This window comes from Paroedura picta, chromosome 14, assembly GCF_049243985.1.
Source record: "Paroedura picta isolate Pp20150507F chromosome 14, Ppicta_v3.0, whole genome shotgun sequence".
Lineage (NCBI taxonomy): Eukaryota > Metazoa > Chordata > Lepidosauria > Squamata > Gekkonidae > Paroedura > Paroedura picta.
This window is the reverse complement of record NC_135382.1, coordinates 121,703-143,155: the sequence shown is the minus strand read 5'-3', so window position 1 is coordinate 143,155 and position 21,453 is coordinate 121,703. Positions and strand designations below refer to the sequence as shown.

Genomic DNA, 21,453 nt, shown 5'->3' with positions numbered 1-21,453 from the left:
AAGTGGCCGATTAGCTTGCGGCCTGGCAAGCTTATCTTCCCCCCTCCCCCCGAAGCAAGAAGCTCGCGGCCTGGCGAGCTTATCGCTGCGGGGGGGGGGCACCCAAGACGGACAGGTCATAGCTGAGAGCTCTGACAAAAGGTGATCCACTGGAGAAGGAAATGGCAAACCACTCCAGTATCTTTGCCATGAAAACCTGGAACATCAGATCCATGAATCAATGCAAGCTGGACGTGGTTAAACAAGAAATGACAAGACTGAACATCGACATTTTAGGAATCAGTGAACTAAAATGGACAGGAATGGGTGAATTTAATTCAGATGACCATCAGGTATACTACTGTGGACAAGAATCTCGCAGAAGAAATGGAGTAGCCTTCATAATCAATAAGAGAGTAGGAAAAGCACTCTTGGGATACAATCCCCAAAATGACAGAATGATCTCAGTTCGAATCCAAGGCAAACCATTCAACATCACAGTGATCCAGGTCTATGCCCCAACCACTGCTGCTGAAGAGGATGAAGTTGACCAGTTCTATGAAGCCCTACAACACCTTCTAGAAGCAACGCCAAAAAATGATTTGTTTATCATCATGGGGGATTGGAATGCTAAAGTAGGAAGCCAAAAGAAAACCGGGATAACAGGCAAGTACAAAATGAAGCAGGCCACAGGCAGGTAGAATTTTGTCAAGAGAATACAATGGTCGTAGCAAACACTCTTTTCCAACAACCCAAGAGACGACTTTACACATGGACATCACCAGACGGTCAACACAGTAATCAGATTGACTATGTGCTCTGCAGCCAAAGATGGAGAACTTCTATACAGTCAATAAAAACAAGACCAGGAGCCGACTGTGGTTCAGATCATCAACTTCTTGTTGCAAAATTTAGGCTTAAATTGAAGAAAGTAGGGAAAAGCACTAGGCCACTCAGGTATGAACTAAATCATATCCCCGACGAATATACAGTAGAGCTGACAAATAGATTTTAAAATTATTATTATTATTTATTATATTTATATTTATATACAGCCCTCCCCGGGAGCTCAGGGCGGTTTACATAAGAACACAAGAACAATACATGTAACAGTCTTATAAAACATTTGGGTAACGGTGCAATAATAACATAATTGTAAACATATAACATTATAATTGTGTAACCAATAAACAATACAACGTTGCAACATACAAACAGGTCCAGAGTGTATAGGTGGTGTCCTGAGGGGGGCGGGGAGCAGGGGCCCTTTGGTCGCTGTTGGTTATATATATCTAGTCTCAACCAAATGCCTGGCAGAAGAGCTCCTCCTTGCAGGCCCTGCGGAACTGTTTAAGCTCCGTCAGGGCTCTGATCTCCTCCGGGAGCTCGTTCCACCAGGTGGGGGCCAGAACAGAGAATGCTCTGGCCCTGGTTGAGACCAGGCGGACTTCTTTAGGGCCAGGGACCTTTAGCTGGTTGGTAGCAGTGGAGCGCAGGTCTCTTTTGGGGGCGTAGGCAGGGAGGCGATCCCTCAGGTACACTGGGCCCTGACCGCGTATGGCCTTGAAGGTAATTACCAGAACCTTTAGTCTGATCCGGAATTCAACTGGCAACCACTGCAGTTGATGGAGAATGGGCCGGATGTGGGATCTCCATGGTGTTGCAGTGAGGATCCTGGCCGCTGCATTTTGAACCAGCTGTAGCTTCTGGGTCAAGATTAAGGGCAGGCCTGCATAGAGCGAGTTACAAAAGTCCAGTCTAGAGGTGGGGCCAGGTAGGGCACTAGTAGCTTGGCTTGGCGGAGGTGGTAGAATGCCAGCCGCGCTACTTTTGTGATCTGGGCTTCCATTGTGACGGAAGTGTCCAGAATCACGCCTAGGTTCCTGGCGGAGTGAGCCATAGAGAGCTGCACACCATCCAGGGTAGGCAGGCGCGCTTCCTCACATGGGCCCTTCCTACCCAGCCACAGGACCTCCATCTTTGAAGGATTGAGCTTCAGACGACTCTGCTTGAGCCATCTCGTCACTGCTTCCAGGCAGTTGGCTAATGCTTCTGGGGGAGAGTCAGGGCAGCCATCCATCAGGAGGAGGAGCTAGGTGTCATCTGCATATTGATGGCAACCTAGTCCAAGCTTCCGTACCAATTGTGCAAGAGGGTGCATAAAGATGTTGAATTTAAGGAATTAGATCTGATAGACAGAGTGCCTGAAGAACTATGGACGGAGGTTCGCAAGATTGTACAAAAGGTAGCAACTAAAACCATCCCAAAGAAAAAGAAACGCAAGAAATCAAAATGGCTGTCTGAAGAAGCTTTACAAATAGCTAAGGAGAGAAGGGAAGTGAAAGGTAAGGGAGAAAGAGAAAGATACACCCAGTTGAATGCAGAATTCTAGAGAAAAGCTAGAAGAAATAAGAATGCCTTCTTAAATGAACAGTGCAAACAAATAGAAGAAAACAATAGAATGGGGAATACCAGAGATCTTTTCAAGAAAATTGGAGATATGAAGAACGTTTCATGCAAACATGGGTATGATAAGGGACCAAAATGGTAGGGACCTCACAGAAGCAGAAGAGATTTTAAAAAGGTGGCAAAATTATACAGAAGAACTATACAAGAGCGAGCTTAACATCCCTGATGACCACAATGGGGTAGTTACTGACCTGGAGCCAAACATCCTGGAATGTGAAGTCAAATGGGCGTTAGGAAGTCTGAGCAACAATAAAGCTAGTGGTGGTGACAGCATTCCAGTTGAAGTATTCAAAATCTTAAAAGACAATGCAGTAAAAGTGCTACACTCAATATGCCAGCAAATTTGGAAAAATTAACAATGGCTACAGGACTGGAAAAGGTCAGTTTACATTCCAATCCCAAAGAAGGGCAATGCCAAAGAATGTTCAAACTACCGCACCATTGCACTCATTTCTCATGCTAGCAAAGTTATGCTCAAAATCCTACAAGCTTGGCTTTAGCAATATGTGGACTGTGAACTTCCAGAAGTATAGGCAGGATTTCGAAGAGGCAGAGAAACTAGAGATTAAATTGCCAACATACGCTGGATCATGGAGAAAGCTAGGGAGTTCCAGAAGAGCATCTACTTCTGCTTCATTGACTATGCTAAAGCCTTTGATTGTGTGGAGCACAACAAATTGTGGCAAGTTCTTAAACAGATGGAAATACCAGAGCATCTTATTTGTCTCTTGAGAAATTTATATGCAGGTCAAGAAGCAACAGTGAGAACTGAACATGGAATCACTGATTGGTTCAAAATTGAGAAAGGAGTTCGGCAAGGCTGTATATTGTCACCTTGCCTATTTAACTTGTATGCGGAGCACATCATGAGAAATGCGGGATTAGAGGAGTCACAAATTGGGATCAAGATTGCAGGGAGAAATATCAACAACCTCAGATATGCAGATGATACCACTCTAATGGCAGAAAGTGAAGAGGAACTAAAGAGCCAGTTGATGCGGGTGAAGGAGGAGAGTGCAAAAGTTGGCTTGAAACTCAACATTAAGTAAACAAAGATCATGGCATCCGGCCCTCTCAATTCCTGGCAAATAGATGGGGAAGAAATGGAGATAGTGACAGATTTTATTTTCCTGGCCCCACTGCAGATGGGGACAGCAGCAAAGAAATTAAAAGTCGCTTGCTTCTGGGGAGGAAAGCTATGGCAAATCTAGGCAGCATCCTAAAAAGCAGAGACATCACCCTGCCAACAAAAGTGCGTCTAGTCAAGGCTATTGTATTCCCAGTTGCGATGTATAGCTGTGAAAGTTGGACGATAAGGAAGGCCGAGCGTCAAAGAATTGAGGCTTTTGAACTCTGGTGCTGGAGAAGACTCTTGCGAGTCCCTTGGACTGCAAGGCGAACAAACCGGTCAGTCCTAGAGGAGATCAGCCCTGCCTGCTCCTTAGAAGGCCAGATCCTGAAGATGAAACTCAAATACTTTGGCCACCTCATGAGAAGGAAGGACTCCCTGAAGAAGAGCCTAATGCTGGGAGCGATCGAGGGCCAAAGAAGAAGGGGACGACAGAGAATGAGGTGGCTGGACAGAGTCACTGAAGCAGTCAGTGCAAACTTAAATGGACTCTGGGGAATGGGAGAGGGCAGGAAGGCCTGGAGGATCATTGTCCATGGGGCCGCGATGGGTCGGACACGACTTAGTACCTAACAACAACAACAACAAAAGTATAAGAAAGGAGGACCGCATCGTCCGTGTACAAAAGGAGAGGGACTGGAGAACTTCCCAGTGTTGGGGCGTGGTGACGGACTCCCGTAAAATTTTGAGCCAGATCGGATACATAAAGGTTGAATAGATATGGAGCTAAAACGCAGCCCTGTTTAACACCTTTGTTGGCAGAAATTCTCTCGGAAAGTTTCCCATCCCTGGCACTGTGGATTCGGCAGCCAGTATTTGTGTGGAGGTTACGAATGAAGTAGAGCCTCTTGTGCGCAGAGTGGTAAGGCAGCTGTCTGAAAGCTCTGCCCATGAGGCTGTGAGTTCAATCCCAGCAGCGGGCTCAAGGTTGACTCAGCCTTCCATCCTTCCGGGGTCGGTAAAATGAGGACCCAGCTTGCTGGGGGGCAAATGGTAAGGACTGGGGAAGGCACTGGCAAACCACCCCGTATTGAGTCTGCCATGAAAACGCTGGAGGGCGTCACCCCAAGGGTCAGACATGACTCGGTGCTTGCACAGGGGGATACCTACGAATGAAGTACAGAAGTCTGGAATCCATTCCCATGTCTGATAGTTTTTTCCAAAGTCGAGTTCTAGGGATGGAATTGAAGGTAGCTTGCAGATCTTGGGAGGTGTTTGGCACAGGTGTATTTAGCTGCTAGATGGCAGAGGGTCAGGGCATGATCGAGTGTGAACTGTCCCGTCATAAAACCGATCTGTTCTGGCCCCACCTTAGTAGCTGACCACTCCAGTAATCTGGATCTACGATGGCTAGCATAGATTTTACGAGGGACAGAAAGAAGACTGATAGGTCTGTAGTTAGCTGAGAGGTTTGGGTCACCTTTTTAAAAAATTGGGACGACTACTGCTTCTTTCCAGGAGACAGGGAAGGAACCCGTGGAATTTATTTTGGTGAAAAGAGAAGCAAGGAGAGGGGCCCAATAGTTAGCAAACTTTTGAACGATTTCTGGTGGGAGACCATCAGGGCCAGCTGCCTTGCCACATCAGAGTTTGGAAATGAGTTCTCTGATTTCATTTTCTTCGACTGGAGACCAGTGGGGAGACCTGGGTGTTAACCATTCTTCATTCCCATCAGGTGGCAGGTTGGCATCATAGAAGACTTTGGAGAAATGATCTATCCAAGATTCCATGTTGGTAGTGGAGTTTGGTGCAGACCGAGTGCCTCCAAGGCCCTGGCCCCCAAGTTGCCAGCTGGATATCACGAGTTTGAACTGCCCGTCGTAGGTTGTCCCAGGCCTTGGTTAAGGCTAGTTGTTTTTTGGACTTAGTCAGGCTGTAGAATTTATTTCTGGCTTGGAAATATTCTTTGAATCCTTGAGGTGTGTTTATATGTTTACTATAACTAAACAATTTCCTCAGCTTCTATTTCTCAACCCCGTAGGGGTTTTAGCATTTGTTGTTAGTCTAAGCTCATAGTGAGATTTAGCTTTTTAAACACTCTCTCTGAAAGCATTGGTTATTTGTTTATATTCCTCCTTGATTATAAGGCTCTCCTTCCATTTCCTAAATGAGTCTGTTTTATTATTCAATTCTTTTGAAAGCTGTTTATGGAGCCATCCTGGTCTCTTTAGGTTCCTCCCAGTTTTCCTTCTCATGGGAATTGTCTGTGATTGTGCCGTCACTATTTCACTTTTGACAAATTTCCAACCTTCTCTAGACTGCCATGTCCTTAAGTTTTTCTGACCATGGGATTCTACCCAACATAAATATTTGTTAAATTCTGTTCTCCTGAAGTCTAGCCTCTATATGTGGCTATATACAGGTTTTATTTTACCCAAGATCATAAAGTCCAAAATCACATGGTCACTACTGCCCACAACTTTTACCTCATCAATCAGTTCTTCCTAGACTTTTTATTTTTGCAGTAGGACAAAATCCCAAAGTGACTGCAAAAGAGTGAGTGAGAGAGAGAGAGAGAAAGAGAGAGAGAGAGAATGTGTTTTGAGTAGAAGACATTTCTCATTAATTCAGTTGAAATAACAATTTACTAGATCACACTATTTTGAAAAGAGAACAAAAAGAGGCAAACCTCAATTATAAATCATGTTATCAAGTTTTAGGATTAATTTCAGCATGGAGAGGATCCAGGCTGGCATTTTCCAAGACATATGGGGACAACATTTGCCTGCCTCCAATCCTCTGGCCCCTCACCTGTTCTCCAAGAAGTGTCAAAAATAATGGACAGAGGTTCAGAGATGAGATCTGCAAGTTTTATTAGTACCCTTGGATGCGGTTCATCTGGCCCAGAAGACTTCATTTAAAGGAACTAGGTGTTACGGATGTCACCCCACAATGATCCTAGGCCACCATTCCCGTCCCCCGTGTTGTGTTACATTTTTGCCACATTGAGCACTATTTCCCTCACAAGAGAAGACTGAGGAGAAATAAGAATTAAGCAGTTCAGCCCTTTCTTCATCATCTGTTCTCGCAGTGGTCCTACGGTGTCCCTATTCTTTTTCTTCCTTGAAATATAACTTGAAATATAACTAAATATAACTTGAAATATAACTAAAGAAGCCTTTTTTGCTTAGGCTAGCACTTCTTGCTAGCCTAAGCTCACATCGAGGTTTAGTTTTTCTAACACCCCCTACAATTATTGGTTATTTGTTTATACTCATCCTTGGTAATAAGGTAAGGTGACCAGATTGTCCCACTTTTGGAGGGACATCTGGGGATACCTGGCAAATTGTACTAATGTTGAAATTAAAAAAATATATATCACAATACTATTTTTGCATTCTATGAAACTTTTTGTTGCTCCATATAGACCAAATTTTAAATCAAGACCCCCCCCCCCAGTCAATGGTGTCTGGCTTTACCAATGTTAAAATCTGGTCACCTTATAGTAAAGACTTCCTTCCATTTCCTAAATGACTCTTTTTTATTTCTGAAATCATTTGACAACTGCTTATGGAGCCACCTTGGCTTCCATAGCTCCTTCCATCTTTTCTTCCAAGGGAATTGTTTGTGATTGAGCCTTGAGTATTTTGCTTTTAAGAAACTCCTAGCCCTCTTGGACTCCCATCTCTTTAAGTCTCTCTGACCATGGGACTCTGCCCAACATAACTTTAAGTCTGTTAAAATCTGCTTTCCTGAAGTCCAATCTAGACGTCCGACTATGTAAAGGTTTTCTCTTTCCCACAATTGAAAATTCCAAAATCACATGGTCACTACAGCCAAGTGTGCCCACTACTTCCACCTCATTTATTTATTTATCATACTTCTATACCGCCCTCCCCGGAGGCTCAGGGCGGTTTACATTATAACAGAGAACAATACATAAAACAGTCTGTAATCAGTCATCTATCAGTTCTTCCCTATTGATGAGAATCTAGTCTAAAATAGCAGACCCCCTAGTTCCCCTCTCTACTTTCTGAGAAATGAAGCTGTCAGCAAGACAAGTTACGATATTAATGGAGTTTGTATTTTTAGCAGAATTAGTCTTCCAAAAGATATTTGGGTAATTGAAGTCATCTATGACTGCTGTTTCCCCCCTCTGAGAATTGTGTCATTTGGTCTTGGAGTAGTCCTCTTGACTCTCTTAGTGGTCTACAGCAGTGGTCCCTAACCCCCGGTCCAGGGACCGGGACCGGTTCGGGGATCAGTTGGTATCGGGCTGCGGCTCCTCCTCCTCCTCCTCCTCCTCCCTGGCTGCTGCCTTGGGGGCTGCCCTGCCACTCTGCCACCGGCTCACCTTTGGTGTTCTCCATGGCTGGGGCTTCCCCTCGGCCTGGCACTGTGCAGCTGCAGCTGGCAGCGCCCCCCAGCGGGCGACGGGAAATCAGGGGCGCCGGCGGGAAAGCAAGTGGAGCAGGGCCTCAGCCGGTGGCAACGTCCTTCAGCAAAAGACTACCCCCCCCCTGGGCCTCAGTAAAATTGTCAAGCGTTGACCAGTCCCCAGTGATAAAAAATTTGGGGACCACTGGTCTACAGCAGACCCTCACAAAAATACCATTCTCCTTTCCTACTACTTTTATATTTACCCAAATACACTCAACTGAACTTTCATGCTCATGTACCTGTATTTCTTCACAAGTATAAAGATTCTTAACATAATGTCAGAATCCTGCATCTTCTGCTATAAAATAGGTTTCAGGTTTGCTCAAAGTAGCCTGACCTGCATCAGTTAACCATTTTCCTTGCTTTTAGCGAGCTTCTAGAGTTTATATGCTGCTCACAGCTTCAAGGTCATGTAGCTTGTTAGGGCCGAGTTTCTCAAAACATCCCACCTTGGCTTAATGCCCAGAAGCTGCACCTGACGGCTTCGTGTTATGTCTCACCCTGACACCTGAGTTACCAACTGTTCATGGGAAGGGTAATTGGGTTTTATATTGTAACTAGAACTAAAGCTCATTTTATCCTCAAATAAAATGGGCGCTAGCAACCGCTGGCCGGGGAAGCCTTTGGAGGGCGAAGGCTTCCTGGGGCCGGGCTCTGTGCAGGCAGGCGTTGGCGATGTGGTGCATTGTGCCAGCCTGTTTTGGGGGCGGGGAGAAGGCCGCGGGGCAGGCGAGCAGCCACGCGGGATGGAAATCGTTGTCCCGGGGCGTGGAACATCAGCGGGGCAGCGGCGACTGTTGAAGGCTGGTGTTGGGGTGGGAGAAGGGTGCGTGGTCCTCTGGCGAGCTTACCGCAGGATCTTCGAGAGGCTGGCGTGGGGACGCAGGAGGGCTGGGGCTGGGGGGCGGGGCTAGGCATGGGGCAGCGTTGGCGCGTTGGCCAGGGCATCCAGCTATGCGCAGGCGCGCGCATGCTTGTTTCAGCCCTGCGCCTCGCAGGGTGTGCTGGCTAGCCAAGGCGCGGCGCAGCCTAGGTGAGTCGCGCCGCGGTCTAGCTGCGCCGCCGCAGCAAGGGCAGAAAAGGGCCAGGGAAGCGGAGGACGGGGTGAAGGTAAGTAGGGTCGCGTGAACGGTTGTGGGAAAGGGACGTTCGGGGTGGGGGCGGGAGGGCGGCGGATCGAGAGGTGGCTGGCGGGCGTCGGGTTCTCGTGGGGGGAGGGGGGGCGCGGAAAGGGCTGGGGGGTTCGGCGCGGAAGATTCAAGGGGGTGTTAGTTGGGGTGGGTGGGCGTGTTAGTGAGGGGGGTGCGAAAGGAGCAGGCCGCGGGGCAGGTGGGCAGGCACGCGGGATGGAAATCATTGTCCCGGGACGTGGAACATTGACGCGGCCTCCCTGCTCCTTTCCCAATGGGGAGGAGTGGTCGCCGGGAGGACTCGCCGGCTCGGAGGTCTGTTCCTTCTGAGCGGTCAGTCCCCTGGTGACTGAGGCGAGGCCGGGCCAAGCGGCCAATGGGGAGGCGTGCTTTGCGTGCCTCCCCATTGGCCCCATGGCCCTTGAGTGCTTCGCGGCTCCTGATTCGCCCCTCCGAGTTTTTATCCCGGACAGGGCCCGCCCTAACTCCTCCCCAGGGGCCCTTTCTGCTTTATTTAATCCGCTCCGCAGGAGCGGTTAAAGATAAAGATACTTGAACTGTATCATTTAGTTCTGTCTGGATGGTGCTTGATGATGCTTCAGCCTAAAATAAAGAATCTTTTCGCAAAGAAGATTTCTTGTTTACAAGTCTGGAATGCTGAAATTATTGCTACACCTCCCCCCTTCTTTACTTGTCTGCCCCCTTTGAATAGATTGTCCCCCTCGATTCTAGTATTCCAATTGTGAGTATTATTCCACCAAGTTTCTGTGATTACTATTAGAAGAAGAAGAGTTGGTTCTTATATGCCGCTTTTCCCTACCCAAAGGAGGCTCAAAGCGGCTTACAGTCGCCTTCCCTTTCCTCTCCCCACAACAGACACCCTGTGGGGTGGGTGAGGCTGAGAGAGCCCTGATATCACTGCTCGGTCAGAACAGCTTTATCAGTGCCGTGGGGAGCCCAAGGTCACCCAGCTGGCTGCATGTGGGGGAGCGCAGAATCGAACCCGGCATGCCAGATTAGAAGTCTGCACTCCTAACCACTGCACCAAACTGGCTCTCCCCATTAGGTCATTAGGTCATGACCCTTCCTCTATTGGGACTACCTGCTTGTTTCCCGTACTCTGTGCATTAGTGTAGAAATATCGTAATGCATCCTGTGTTTGCCCCCATGGTTTTGGCTTTTGAACTTCCTTGCAAGTTAGTAGTTCCCTGCTTATGTGCCGTTCCCTGTAGCTTTGCAATCCTCCCATCTTCAGTTCCTGCCATCACACCAGGTTCTGAATTTACGTCTCACTCTCCCTTTGGAATTAGTTTAAAGCCCTCTTCACCAGGTGTCCAAGGGTTCTTCCGAAAATACTTTTTCCATTTCTTGTGCGGTGCTCACCATCTCCTGATAGTAGCCCCTCATATTGACATCATAGACCATGATCCAGAAATCCAGACCTTTCCCGACGACACCAGTGATGTAGCCAGTCATTGACTTGCATGATTTTTCTCCCTCTTCCTAAACCACGGCCACTTACAGGAAGGACTGATGAAAACACAACCTGTGCTCCCAGGCCCTTTACCTTTTCTCCCAGATCCACAAAGTCTTTCTTAATATGTTCGGTGCTGTGTTGGGTAGTATTATTTGTTCCTACATTGATGAGAAGGAAAGGGGTCATGATCTGTGGGTTTGATAAGGCTGGATAGTCATCGTACAGTGATTGATTGATTGATTGATTGATTGATTGATTGATTAGCTAGCCGCCCTCCCAGGAGGCTCAGGTATCACAGATGCTGATTCTGTGAGCTTAGGCAGATTGTTAGTGGGTGAGCAGAAGGGCTTGTGTTGGTGGTTGGTTTTTGTGGCCCTTTCTTGCATGCTCAGGGAAATATTGATCAACACTTTGGGGTCAGGAGAGGAATATTCTCCAGCCCAGAGTGGCTGGGGATTCTGTTGGCATGGAATTGGGGTCACTGTGGGTGGGCAGGGAGTTGTGAATGTCTTGCATTCTGCAGGGGGTTGGAGTAGATGACCCTGGAGGTGCCTTCCAACTCTATGATTCTGGTAGATTCTGTTGTTTAGCAACTTCACTGCCAAGCAAGGCTACTAGTGTCCTATCTGTCCTTGGATCAGTTAGCCATGATGACCCATGAATCAGTCAGCTCCAGAATTGATTTCTGCAACTCATTCTATGCAGGTCTTCCCTTGTTCTTGACCTGGAAATTATAGCTGCTGGGTCCTCATAGGAACATCTTGGAAGGCCCATATCCAGCCAATGCAGAAGCAGCTGCATTGGTTGCCTTTTGTGGCCCGGATCAAGTTCACCGTTTTTGTGCTGACCTTCAAGGCCATCCATGGTCTGGCCCCCTACAGGACTGCCTACCTCACACGCCCTGTGGGGCTCTTTGCTCTACGGGTGCGAACTTGTTAGTGATCCCTAGCCAACAGGAGGTATGCCTGGCTTCGACCACGACCAAGGCCTTTTCAGTACTGGCCCCAACCTGGTGAAATGAGCTTCTAGGAGAGCTGAAGGCCCTGTGGAACTTTCTCAGTTCTGCAAGCCTTGCAAGACAGACCTCTTCTAACAGGTCTGATTGAGGCCAGGGCAGTTGAGGACCCCTCCCTGAATACCTACAGGTTACTAGGCACTGTAGATCAATCATCAGAAAGGCCAAAGCTGAGAGTGAGCTAAGATTGGCATGGGAAGCCCATTGTAACAAGAAAAGATTTTTCAGTTATGTGAGGAGCAAACGTAAAGTCAAGGAGGCAATAGGCCCACTGTTGGGTGCAGATGGACAAACTCTAACGAAAGATGCAGAGAAAGCAGAAAGGCTTAGTGCCTTTTTTACATCTGTTTTTTCCCACAGGTCAAAGTGTTTAGGCACATCTAGAGATGGCTGTAGCCAAAGGATAGTGTCTGGGTGGCAGGTTAACATGGATAGAGAGGTTGTCGAGAGGCATTTAGCTGCACTGGATGAGTTCAAATCCCCTGGTCCAGATGAAATGCACCCGAGAGTACTCAAAGAACTTTACAGAGAACTTGCACAGCCCTTGTCCATCATCTTCGGAACCTCTTTAAGGACTGGAGATGTCCCGGAGGACTGGAAAAGAGCAAACGTTATTCCGATCTTCAAAAAAGGGAGGAAGGATGACCCGGGAAACTACAGACCAGTGAGTCTGACCTCTGTTGTGGGGAAGATAATGGAGCAGATATTAAAGGGAGCGATCTGCAAACATCTGGAGGACAATTTGGTGATCCAACGAAGTCAGCATGGATTTGTCTCCAACAGGTCCTGCCAGACCAACCTAGTTTCCTTTTTTGACCAAGTAACAGGTTTGCTGGATCGGGGAAATTCGGTTGATGTCATTTACTTGGATTTTAGTAAAGCTTTTGACAAGGTTCCCCATGATGTTCTGATGGATAAGTTGAAGGACTGCAATCTGGATTTTCAGATAGTTAGGTGGATAGGGAATTGGTTAGAGAACTGCACTCAAAGAGTTGTTGTCAATGGTGTTTCATCAGACTGGAGAGAGGTGAGTACCGGGGTACCTCAGGGCTCAGTGCTCGGCCCGGTACTTTTTAACATATTTATTAATGATCTAGATGAGGGGGTGGAGGGACTACTCATCAAGTTTGCAGATGACACCAAATTGGGAGGACTGGCAAATACTCCGGAAGATAGAGACAGAGTTCAACGAGATCTGAACACAATGGAAAAATGGGCAAATGAGAACAAGATGCAATTTAATAAAGATAAGTGTAAAGTTCTGCATCTGGGTCAGAAAAATGAAAAGCATGCCTACTGGATGGGGGATACGCTTCTAGGTAGCACTGTGTGTGAACGAGACCTTGGGGTACTTGTGGATTGTAAACTAAACATGAGCAGGCAGTGTGATGCAGCGGTAAAAAAGGCAAATGCCATTTTGGGCTGTATCAACAGAGGCATCACATCAAAATCACAATATGTCATAGTCCCATTGTATACGGCACTGGTCAGACCACACCTGGAGTACTGTGTGCAGTTCTGGAGGCCTCACTTCAAGAAGGACGTAGATAAAATTGAAAGGGTACAGAGGAGAGCGACGAAGATGATCTGGGGCCAAGGGACCAAGCCCTATGAAGATAGGTTGAGGGACTTGGGAATGTTCAGCCTGGAGAAAAGGAGGTTGAGAGGGGACATGATAGCCCTCTTTAAGTATTTGAAAGATTGTCACTTGGAGGAGGGCAGGATGCTGTTTCTGCTGGCTGCAGAGGAGAGTACACGCAGTAATGGGTTTAAACTTCAAGTACAACGATATAGGCTAGATATCAGGAAAAAGTTTTTCACAGTCAGAGTAGTTCAGCAGTGGAACAGGCTGCCTAAGGAGGTGGTGAGCTCCCCCTCACTAGAAGTCTTCAAGCAAAGGTTGGATACACACTTTTCTTGGATGCTTTAGGATGCTTAGGGCTAATCCTGCGTTGAGCAGGGGGTTGGACTAGATGGCCTGTATGGCCCCTTCCAACTCTATGATTCTATGATTCTATGATTCTATGAATAACAAACTACCCCCTTATCATCTACCCCTGAGACATGAGACGATGGAAGTCTGTTTGAGTGGGGAGGGAGAGGTTAGTTTTCACTGGGGAGGGATAATGTTTATGCTGTTTTTACTGCGGAGTTTATTGTGGGGTAGTTTATTATGTAACCCTCCATGAGCTAGCTAACCTGGGAGTAGTGAGCTATTAGTATAAATTTAATAACAACTATAATAATAGTAGGTTTCCCTCTGCCCCCTCCCCTGCCCCCCTTCAGAATAAGGTGGAAAGTCTGCGAGACAACCTTTACCTTCTTTCGAAAGAGAGTCTCCGGGCAATTCTGCGGGGCCTCCTTGAACACACAGAGGATTTTACCGACTCTGCTTACACCAGCCATGAGAACAGAGAGCACATCTTGGAGCTGTCCCAGCAAGCCGAGATGGAACTGGAGCAGCTGCTGTCAGCCTGGATGTACGCTGTAAGCTAATTGCTTCCTTGGAAATTAATACCCTTCAGGGTCAATTTACATGACAACCACAGTTGTGTGCCACAAGGCAAGCACTGTGAGGCCAATGATCCTCCTGAGTTGTGTCTCCTTCCCTGTTCCACAATCCCTCTGGCTGACCAGCTGGCTTCCTCCTGGGGGCTGAACAGGCACAGCAGAAAGGGGGTGGGCTCCTGCAACAAAGGTCATAGTTGCTTAAAATGGCTGCACTTTTACCCCCCTATGCTTGTTGCCTGTCGGGAGGCCTCACATCGATGTTGGAGTCATGGCCGGGCTGGGGGGCAGAGAGGCACACTATCAGTGTTCGTCAAGCCCTATGGAGGAGTTCTGCCAGGAGGAGAGACTGGGCAAAAGGGAGAGGTCCACCTCCCTGCTGTTCTCGCTGCTCTGCCCAACCTTTTGCTAAGATCTCTGATGGAGACAAAATGCTTCTCCCAAGCTAAGGGGTTCCTGCTGGAGAAGGCTCTTTAAATACTATTACTATTACTATTATTTAACCTGCCCTTCCTTAAAGGCTTAGAGGGAATAAAAACATATATAAAAATAAAAACAATAATTGTCATATTAACAAATCCATTTTAAAACATTCTAAAATCAGATTAAAAGTGGTGCTAAAGCTTGGCTGATATTTTGGGCAGGGAGGCCAGAATGTGTTGTCTTTTCTGGCCTCAGCCCTAGACCTGGTGAAAGAGCTTTGTCTTACAGGCCCTGCGGAACTGTCCCAAGTCCCACAGGACGGTATTTCTTCCGGAGAGAGTGTTCCACCAGGCTGGAGCCAGTCTAAACTCCTTGGGGCTGGAGGCCTTGAGCAGATCCTGCTCACTCAATCTTAGATTCTTTTGGAGAACAGAAGGGAGGAGATGGTTCCCCAGGTATGAAAGCTTACAGCGTATAGTGCTTTATATTTCCAAGCACCTCCCTCTCCTTCACCAGTACAGAGCAGTTCCCGATTGTGTCTTAGGAGACGCTGCACATGCATATTGTCTTGAAGCCTCAAGGCTTGAGCTGGTGTAAACTCTTCATTTGAAAGGGACAAAATTCTTGCTCACCAGAAACAAACTCTCTGTTTTGCATTGCCAGCTCAGCAGATATAGAATTTTAGCTTTATTGTGTAATCAAGGGTTTCTTTTTTTGAAAATCAGTTTTGTCTGAAGAGCTAAATTGTTTGAGATTAATTTATCTTGTGGGGTTGGGAAATTTTGTCTCTGCAGCAAAGTCAGAAGAAGAGGGACATCACGGAGGACTTGGAAGTAGCCCTTCTAAAAATGTGTCAGTGCATGAATGAGCTGCAGAGAGAAGTGAGTGCCAGCTTGTCTTATGTGCAGTATGTTTGGGGGTCTCTTGGACTTTGAGATGAGTAACATTCGGAAAAATAAATAGCTGGCAGCAAATACTAGTTTCCAACTTACTGGCTCTGCCAAGCCCATTCCCCCATCCCTGGGTACCTCAGAGCAGCTGCCCAGGCAGCAGGCAGCAGGCATGTCTGGAGAGCAGAAAGCCCATGTCAGGGATCTGGCTTACAGGGGATATCTGGTGCTTTTTCCTTACAGAGTTCTTGGCCTAATTAATATTAGGGAGTGTGGCTGGCAGTCAGGAGGCATAAGTATGATCATGGGTGGCCTGTTGGAGCCCCACATAACCCATTCTGAATTCTCCCAATAAAAGGAAGACGACACGGCTTTTGTTACACCTCACTTTTCACTGCTTGAAGGAGTCCCAAAGGGAGCCCGATTCCCAACATGGGCTTTCTGCTCAGCAGACATTCCTGCTGCCTCCTACTTGGGTAGCTTCTCTGAGGTATCTGGGGGGGGAAATGGGCCTGGCGGAGCCAAATACCTTTGCCTTCCTCCACTGTGTGGTAGGGGAAGATAAGTGAGCAAATGGCTCTGTGAGAACAGCTCCCAAAGAACTGCAGCTGGTCTAAGCTCATGGAACGGCTGCCTGTGCAGGAGTGGCTCTTGTATACAGCTCATTGTTACCATTTGCCCATTTGTACTCCACCTTTCCACAATGTTTCCAAAGAATTAAAACAAAACACACATGCTGAAATGTACAGAGAAACCTGAAAATATAAAACAGGAAAGATTTTCAGTTTTTTACTTATTGTAGTTCTTATATTTGTTTGCCGCTGCTCTTGGCACACCCAGAAGGTCACAGTGGTTTCATCCATGTGGGAACGAATGACATGTCCCTGAATACCATCGCTCCTATTAAAAAAGACTATCAAGATCTGGGGAGGAAGCTCAAGCAAATGGGGGCACAAGTGGTATTCTCTTCAATCTTGCCTGTCAAGGGAAGAGGAATGCGTCGGGAGAGGAAGATAATGGAGGTGAATCACTGGCTGCGTAGTTGGTGCCGGCAGGAGAGATTTGGTTTCTGGGACCATGGGATAGGCTTTCTTGAGGAAGGCCTACTAGCACCTGATGGACTGCACTTATCAAAACTGGGGAAGAATGTGTTTGGCAGGAACCTGGGGAGATTCATCAGGAGAGCTTTAAACTAAAGCCACTAGGGGAAGGAGACGATCAACATAGGGAGTGTATGGAAGGAAAACTATCGGAGGCAGCCCAACCGGCAAGGCCAGCTCATAGGGAACCAAAAGTAAAAGGATTCAGATTTCTTTATACTAACGCCCGAAGCATGGGCAATAAAAAGGAAGAGCTGGAACTTCTCATGCTGATGGAAAGGTATGATCTAGTAGGCATCACAGAAACTTGGTGGAATGATTCTCATGACTGGAATGTAATGGTGGATGGATATGAACTGTTCAGAAAAAACAGAATAGATCGAAGAGGTGGAGGAGTGGCACTGTATGTGAGAAAAGGGCTTACCTGTCAGGAAATTCTAGTGAAGGAGAGCATATCTACAGTGGAAAGCATCTGGGTGAAAATAAGCGAGGGGAAAACAAACAGTGTGGTGGTTGGTGTCTGCTACCGACCGCCTGACCAACGAGAGGATGTGGATGCTGCACTTTGTGAGCAGCTTGAGAAAATATCCAAACGGCAGGACCTTGTCATCATGGGTGACTTCAATTTCCCAGATGTGTGCTGGGAAACAAACTCTGCGAAGCGTCCTCAGTCATGCAAGTTTCTGACCTGCCTGGCTGACAATTTCATTTATCAAATGGTAGATGAACCCACAAGAGGTTCAGCCATACTGGACTTAATACTGACCAACAGGCAAGAGTTGGTGGATGAGGTGAAGGAGGTGGGGACCCTAGGGGGAAGTGACCATGTCCTCATAGAATTCCTTTTGAGATGGGGAGCCAAGGAAGCTTGTAGCCAGACGCGGATGTTGGATTTTCGTAGGGCAAACTTTAATAAACTCAGAGACATGATGAGTGTCATACCATGGACGAGAATGCTGGAAGGGAAGGGAGCATGTGAAGGGTGGGCGCTACTCAAACAAGAGCTATTGCATGCTCAATCAATGACTATTCCAGAAAGACGAAAACACTGCAGGAGCTCTAAGAAGCCTATTTGGATGAACAGAGAACTTCAAGAGGAACTAAGAAAGAAAAGGAAAATGTTCAGGAAATGGAGGGAAGGACAGAGCTCTAAAGAAGAGTACCTACAGGTTACTAGGCACTGTAGATCAATCATCAGAAAGGCCAAAGCTGAGAGTGAGCTAAGATTGGCCAGGGAAGCCCATTGTAACAAGAAAAGATTTTTCAGTTACGTGAGGAGCAAACGTAAAGTAAAGGAGGCAATAGGCCCGCTGTTGGGTGCGGATGGACAAACTCTAACGAAAGATGCAGAGAAAGCAGAAAGGCTTAGTGCCTATTTTACATCTGTTTTTTCCCACAGGTCTAAGTGTTTAGGCACATCTAGAGATGGCTGTAGCCAAAGGATAGTGTCTGGGTGGCAGGTTAACATGGATAGAGAGGTGGTCGAGAGGCATTTAGCTGCACTGGATGAGTTCAAATCCCCTGGTCCAGATGAAATGCACCCGAGAGTACTCAAAGAACTTTCCAGAGAACTTGCACAGCCCTTGTCCATCATCTTCGGAACCTCTTTAAGGACTGGAGATGTCCCGGAGGACTGGAAAAGAGCAAACGTTATTCCGATCTTCAAAAAAGGGAGGAAGGATGACCCGGGAAACTACAGACCAGTGAGTCTGACCTCTGTTGTGGGGAAGATAATGGAGCAGATATTAAAGGGAGCGATCTGCAAACATCTGGAGGACAATTTGGTGATCCAAGGAAGTCAGCATGGATTTGTCTCCAACAGGTCCTGCCAGACCAACCTAGTTTCCTTTTTTGACCAAGTAACAGGTTTGCTGGATCGGGGAAATTCGGTTGATGTCATTTACTTGGATTTTAGTAAAGCTTTTGACAAGGTTCCCCATGATGTTCTGATGGATAAGTTGAAGGACTGCAATCTAGATTTTCAGATCGTTAGGTGGATAGGGAATTGGTTAGAGAACCGCACTCAAAGAGTTGTTGTCAATGGTGTTTCATCAGACTGGAGAGAGGTGAGTAGCGGGGTACCTCAGGGTTCGGTGCTCGGCCCGGTACTTTTTAACATATTTATTAATGATCTAGATGAGGGGGTGGAGGGACTACTCATCAAGTTTGCAGATGACACCAAATTGGGAGGACTGGCAAATACTCCGGAAGATAGAGACAGAGTTCAACGAGATCTGAACACAATGGAAAAATGGGCAAATGAGAACAAGATGCAATTTAATAAAGATAAGTGTAAAGTTCTGCATCTGGGTCAGAAAAATGAAAAGCATGCCTACTGGATGGGGGATACGCTTCTAGGTAGCACTGTGTGTGAACGAGACCTTGGGGTACTTGTGGATTGTAAACTAAACATGAGCAGGCAGTGTGATGCAGCGGTAAAAAAGGCAAATGCCATTTTGGGCTGTATCAACAGAGGCATCACATCAAAATCACAAGATGTCATAGTCCCATTGTATACGGCACTGGTCAGACCACACCTGGAGTACTGTGTGCAGTTCTGGAGGCCTCACTTCAAGAAGGACATCGATAAAATTGAAAGGGTACAGAGGAGAGCGACGAAGATGATCTGGGGCCAAGGGACCAAGCCCTATGAAGATAGGTTGAGGGACTTGGGAATGTTCAGCCTGGAGAAAAGGAGGTTGAGAGGGGACATGATAGCCCTCTTTAAGTATTTGAAAGGTTGTCACTTGGAGGAGGGCAGGATGCTGTTTCTGCTGGCTGCAGAGGAAAGGACACGCAGTAATGGGTTTAAACTTCAAGTACAACGATATAGGCTAGATATCAGGAAAAAGTTTTTCTCAGTCAGAGTCGTTCAGCAGTGGAATAGGCTGCCTAAGGAGGTGGTGAGTGCCCCCTCACTGGAAGTCTTCAAGCAAAGGTTGGATACACACTTTTCTTGGATGCTTTAGGATGCTTAGGGCTAATCCTGCGTTGAGCAGGGGGTTGGACTAGATGGCCTGTATGGCCCCTTCCAACTCTATGATTCTATGATTCTATGATTCTATGATCCACAATCCACAATCCTTAATCATCGACGTGGCCTCAACCAAAAGCCTGGCCGAAAGGCTCCATCACAGTTCCTGCGAAGCTGCATTAGCTCTGGCAGGGTCCGCAGCTCTTCTGGAAATTCATCCCACCAGGCAGGGGCCAAGGCTAAAAAGGCCCTGGCCCTAGTTGAGGCCAAGTGGTTTTTGCCAGGGATCACCAACCTATTTATACTCACAGAATGCAAGACCCTGCGAGGGGCATAGAAAATTAAGTGGTCCCTAAGATACACTGGGCCCAGACCACAAATATCCTTAAAGGTCAGTGCCAAAACCTTGGACTTGAACCAGAATTCAACTGGCAACCAGTGCTGCTGCCTCAGCAGAAGCTGGATATGGGCTCCCCATGGTGTTCTAGTGAGAACCTAGTAGCTGCATTTTGTACCCGCTCCAATTTCTAGATCAAGGATGAGGGAAGGCCTGTGTAGAGTGAGTTACAGAAATCTTATCTGGAGATGCCCATTGCATGGATCACTGTAACCAGATTTTCTGGGGTCAGAAAGGGTGCTAGTAGCCATTCACAATCTGCCTAAAATCAGTATTTCAAGGATCGATGGCGACAATATACAGAAGAATTATATTCAAGCGCTAAGGTGCCTCAGTCACCAGCCAAAAGCACGAATTGGAACCGCCTATACTGGAAGAAGAAGTGATCTGGGCTCTGAAACAGCTCCCAAATAATAAGGCTCCTGTCACAGATAACATTCCAGCGGAAGTACTCAGATCTGTCCCACCAGCAGCAATCTCAGCATTATGCCAAAAAGTCTGGGAAACTGGCACATGGCCAATAGGCTGGAAAAGGTCAGTTTTTATCCCATTACTAAAGAAAGGTGATGCTTGCATCTGCTCAAACTATCAAACTATAGCCCTGATCTCCCACGCAAGTAAAATCTTATTGAAGATCATTCAGAACGGTCTCAAATCAACCATTGATGCTCAGCTACCAGGTGTCCAGGTTGGTTTTCAACATGGTTGTGGCACCCAAGACCACATTGAAAATTTGCGCTGGATTCTTGAAAAACACATGAATATCAAAAGGCCATCTATCTACGCTTTATTAATTATTCTAAAGCATTTGACTGTGTTGATCACAAGAAGCTATGGGATGTCTTACACCTGGAGTACACCTGGAGTACTGTGTGCAGTTCTGGAGGACCTGGAGTACTGTGTGCAGTTCTGGAGGACCTGGAGTACTGTGTGCAGTTCTGGAGGCCTCACTTCAAGAAGGACGTCGATAAAATTGAAAGGGTACAGAGGAGAGCGACGAAGATGATCTGGGGCCAAGGGACCAAGCCCTATGAAGATAGGTTGAGGGACTTGGGAATGTTCAGCCTGGAGAAAAGGAGGTTGAGAGGGGACATGATAGCCCTCTTTAAGTATTTGAAAGGTTGTCACTTGGAGGAGGGCAGGATGCTGTTTCTGCTGGCTGCAGAGGAGAGGACACGCAGTAATGGGTTTAAACTTCAAGTACAACGATATAGGCTAGATATCAGGAAAAAGTTTTTCACAGTCAGAGTAGTTCAGCAGTGGAATAGGCTGCCTAAGGAGGTGGTGAGCTCCCCCTCACTGGAAGTCTTCAAGCAAAGGTTGGATACACACTTTTCTTGGATGCTTTAGGATGCTTAGGGCTAATCCTGCGTTGAGCAGGGGATTGGACTAGATGGCCTGTATGGCCCCTTCCAACTCTATGATTCTATGATTCTTATATAAATTGGGAGTGTTGTCCCACTTAACCCACTTTGTCAGTTCATTGTACACCAACCAGGAGGCCACAGTACGAACAATATATGGAGACACGGATTGGTTCAAGGTCAGCCCAGGAGTGAGACAAGGGTGTATCTTATCACCC

General features: G+C 47.0%; 1 protein-coding gene across 7 annotated transcripts in view; it reads left to right on the top strand.

Annotated features, from left to right (window-relative positions):
* CTNNAL1 (catenin alpha like 1) overlaps nucleotides 1-21,453 on the top strand; it is a 106,665-nt gene that overhangs the window by 28,340 nt on the left and 56,872 nt on the right. For 6 of the 7 annotated variants that reach the window (XM_077310389.1, XM_077310387.1, XM_077310386.1 and 3 more), the window contains 2 exons: nucleotides 13,866-14,066; nucleotides 15,305-15,391. The exons of the other annotated variant lie outside the window; for it this stretch is intronic. In XM_077310389.1, the coding sequence (XP_077166504.1) occupies nucleotides 13,866-14,066; nucleotides 15,305-15,391 (288 nt within the window). The remainder of the gene's footprint in view (nucleotides 1-13,865; nucleotides 14,067-15,304; nucleotides 15,392-21,453) is intronic. 7 annotated transcript variants of the gene reach the window in all.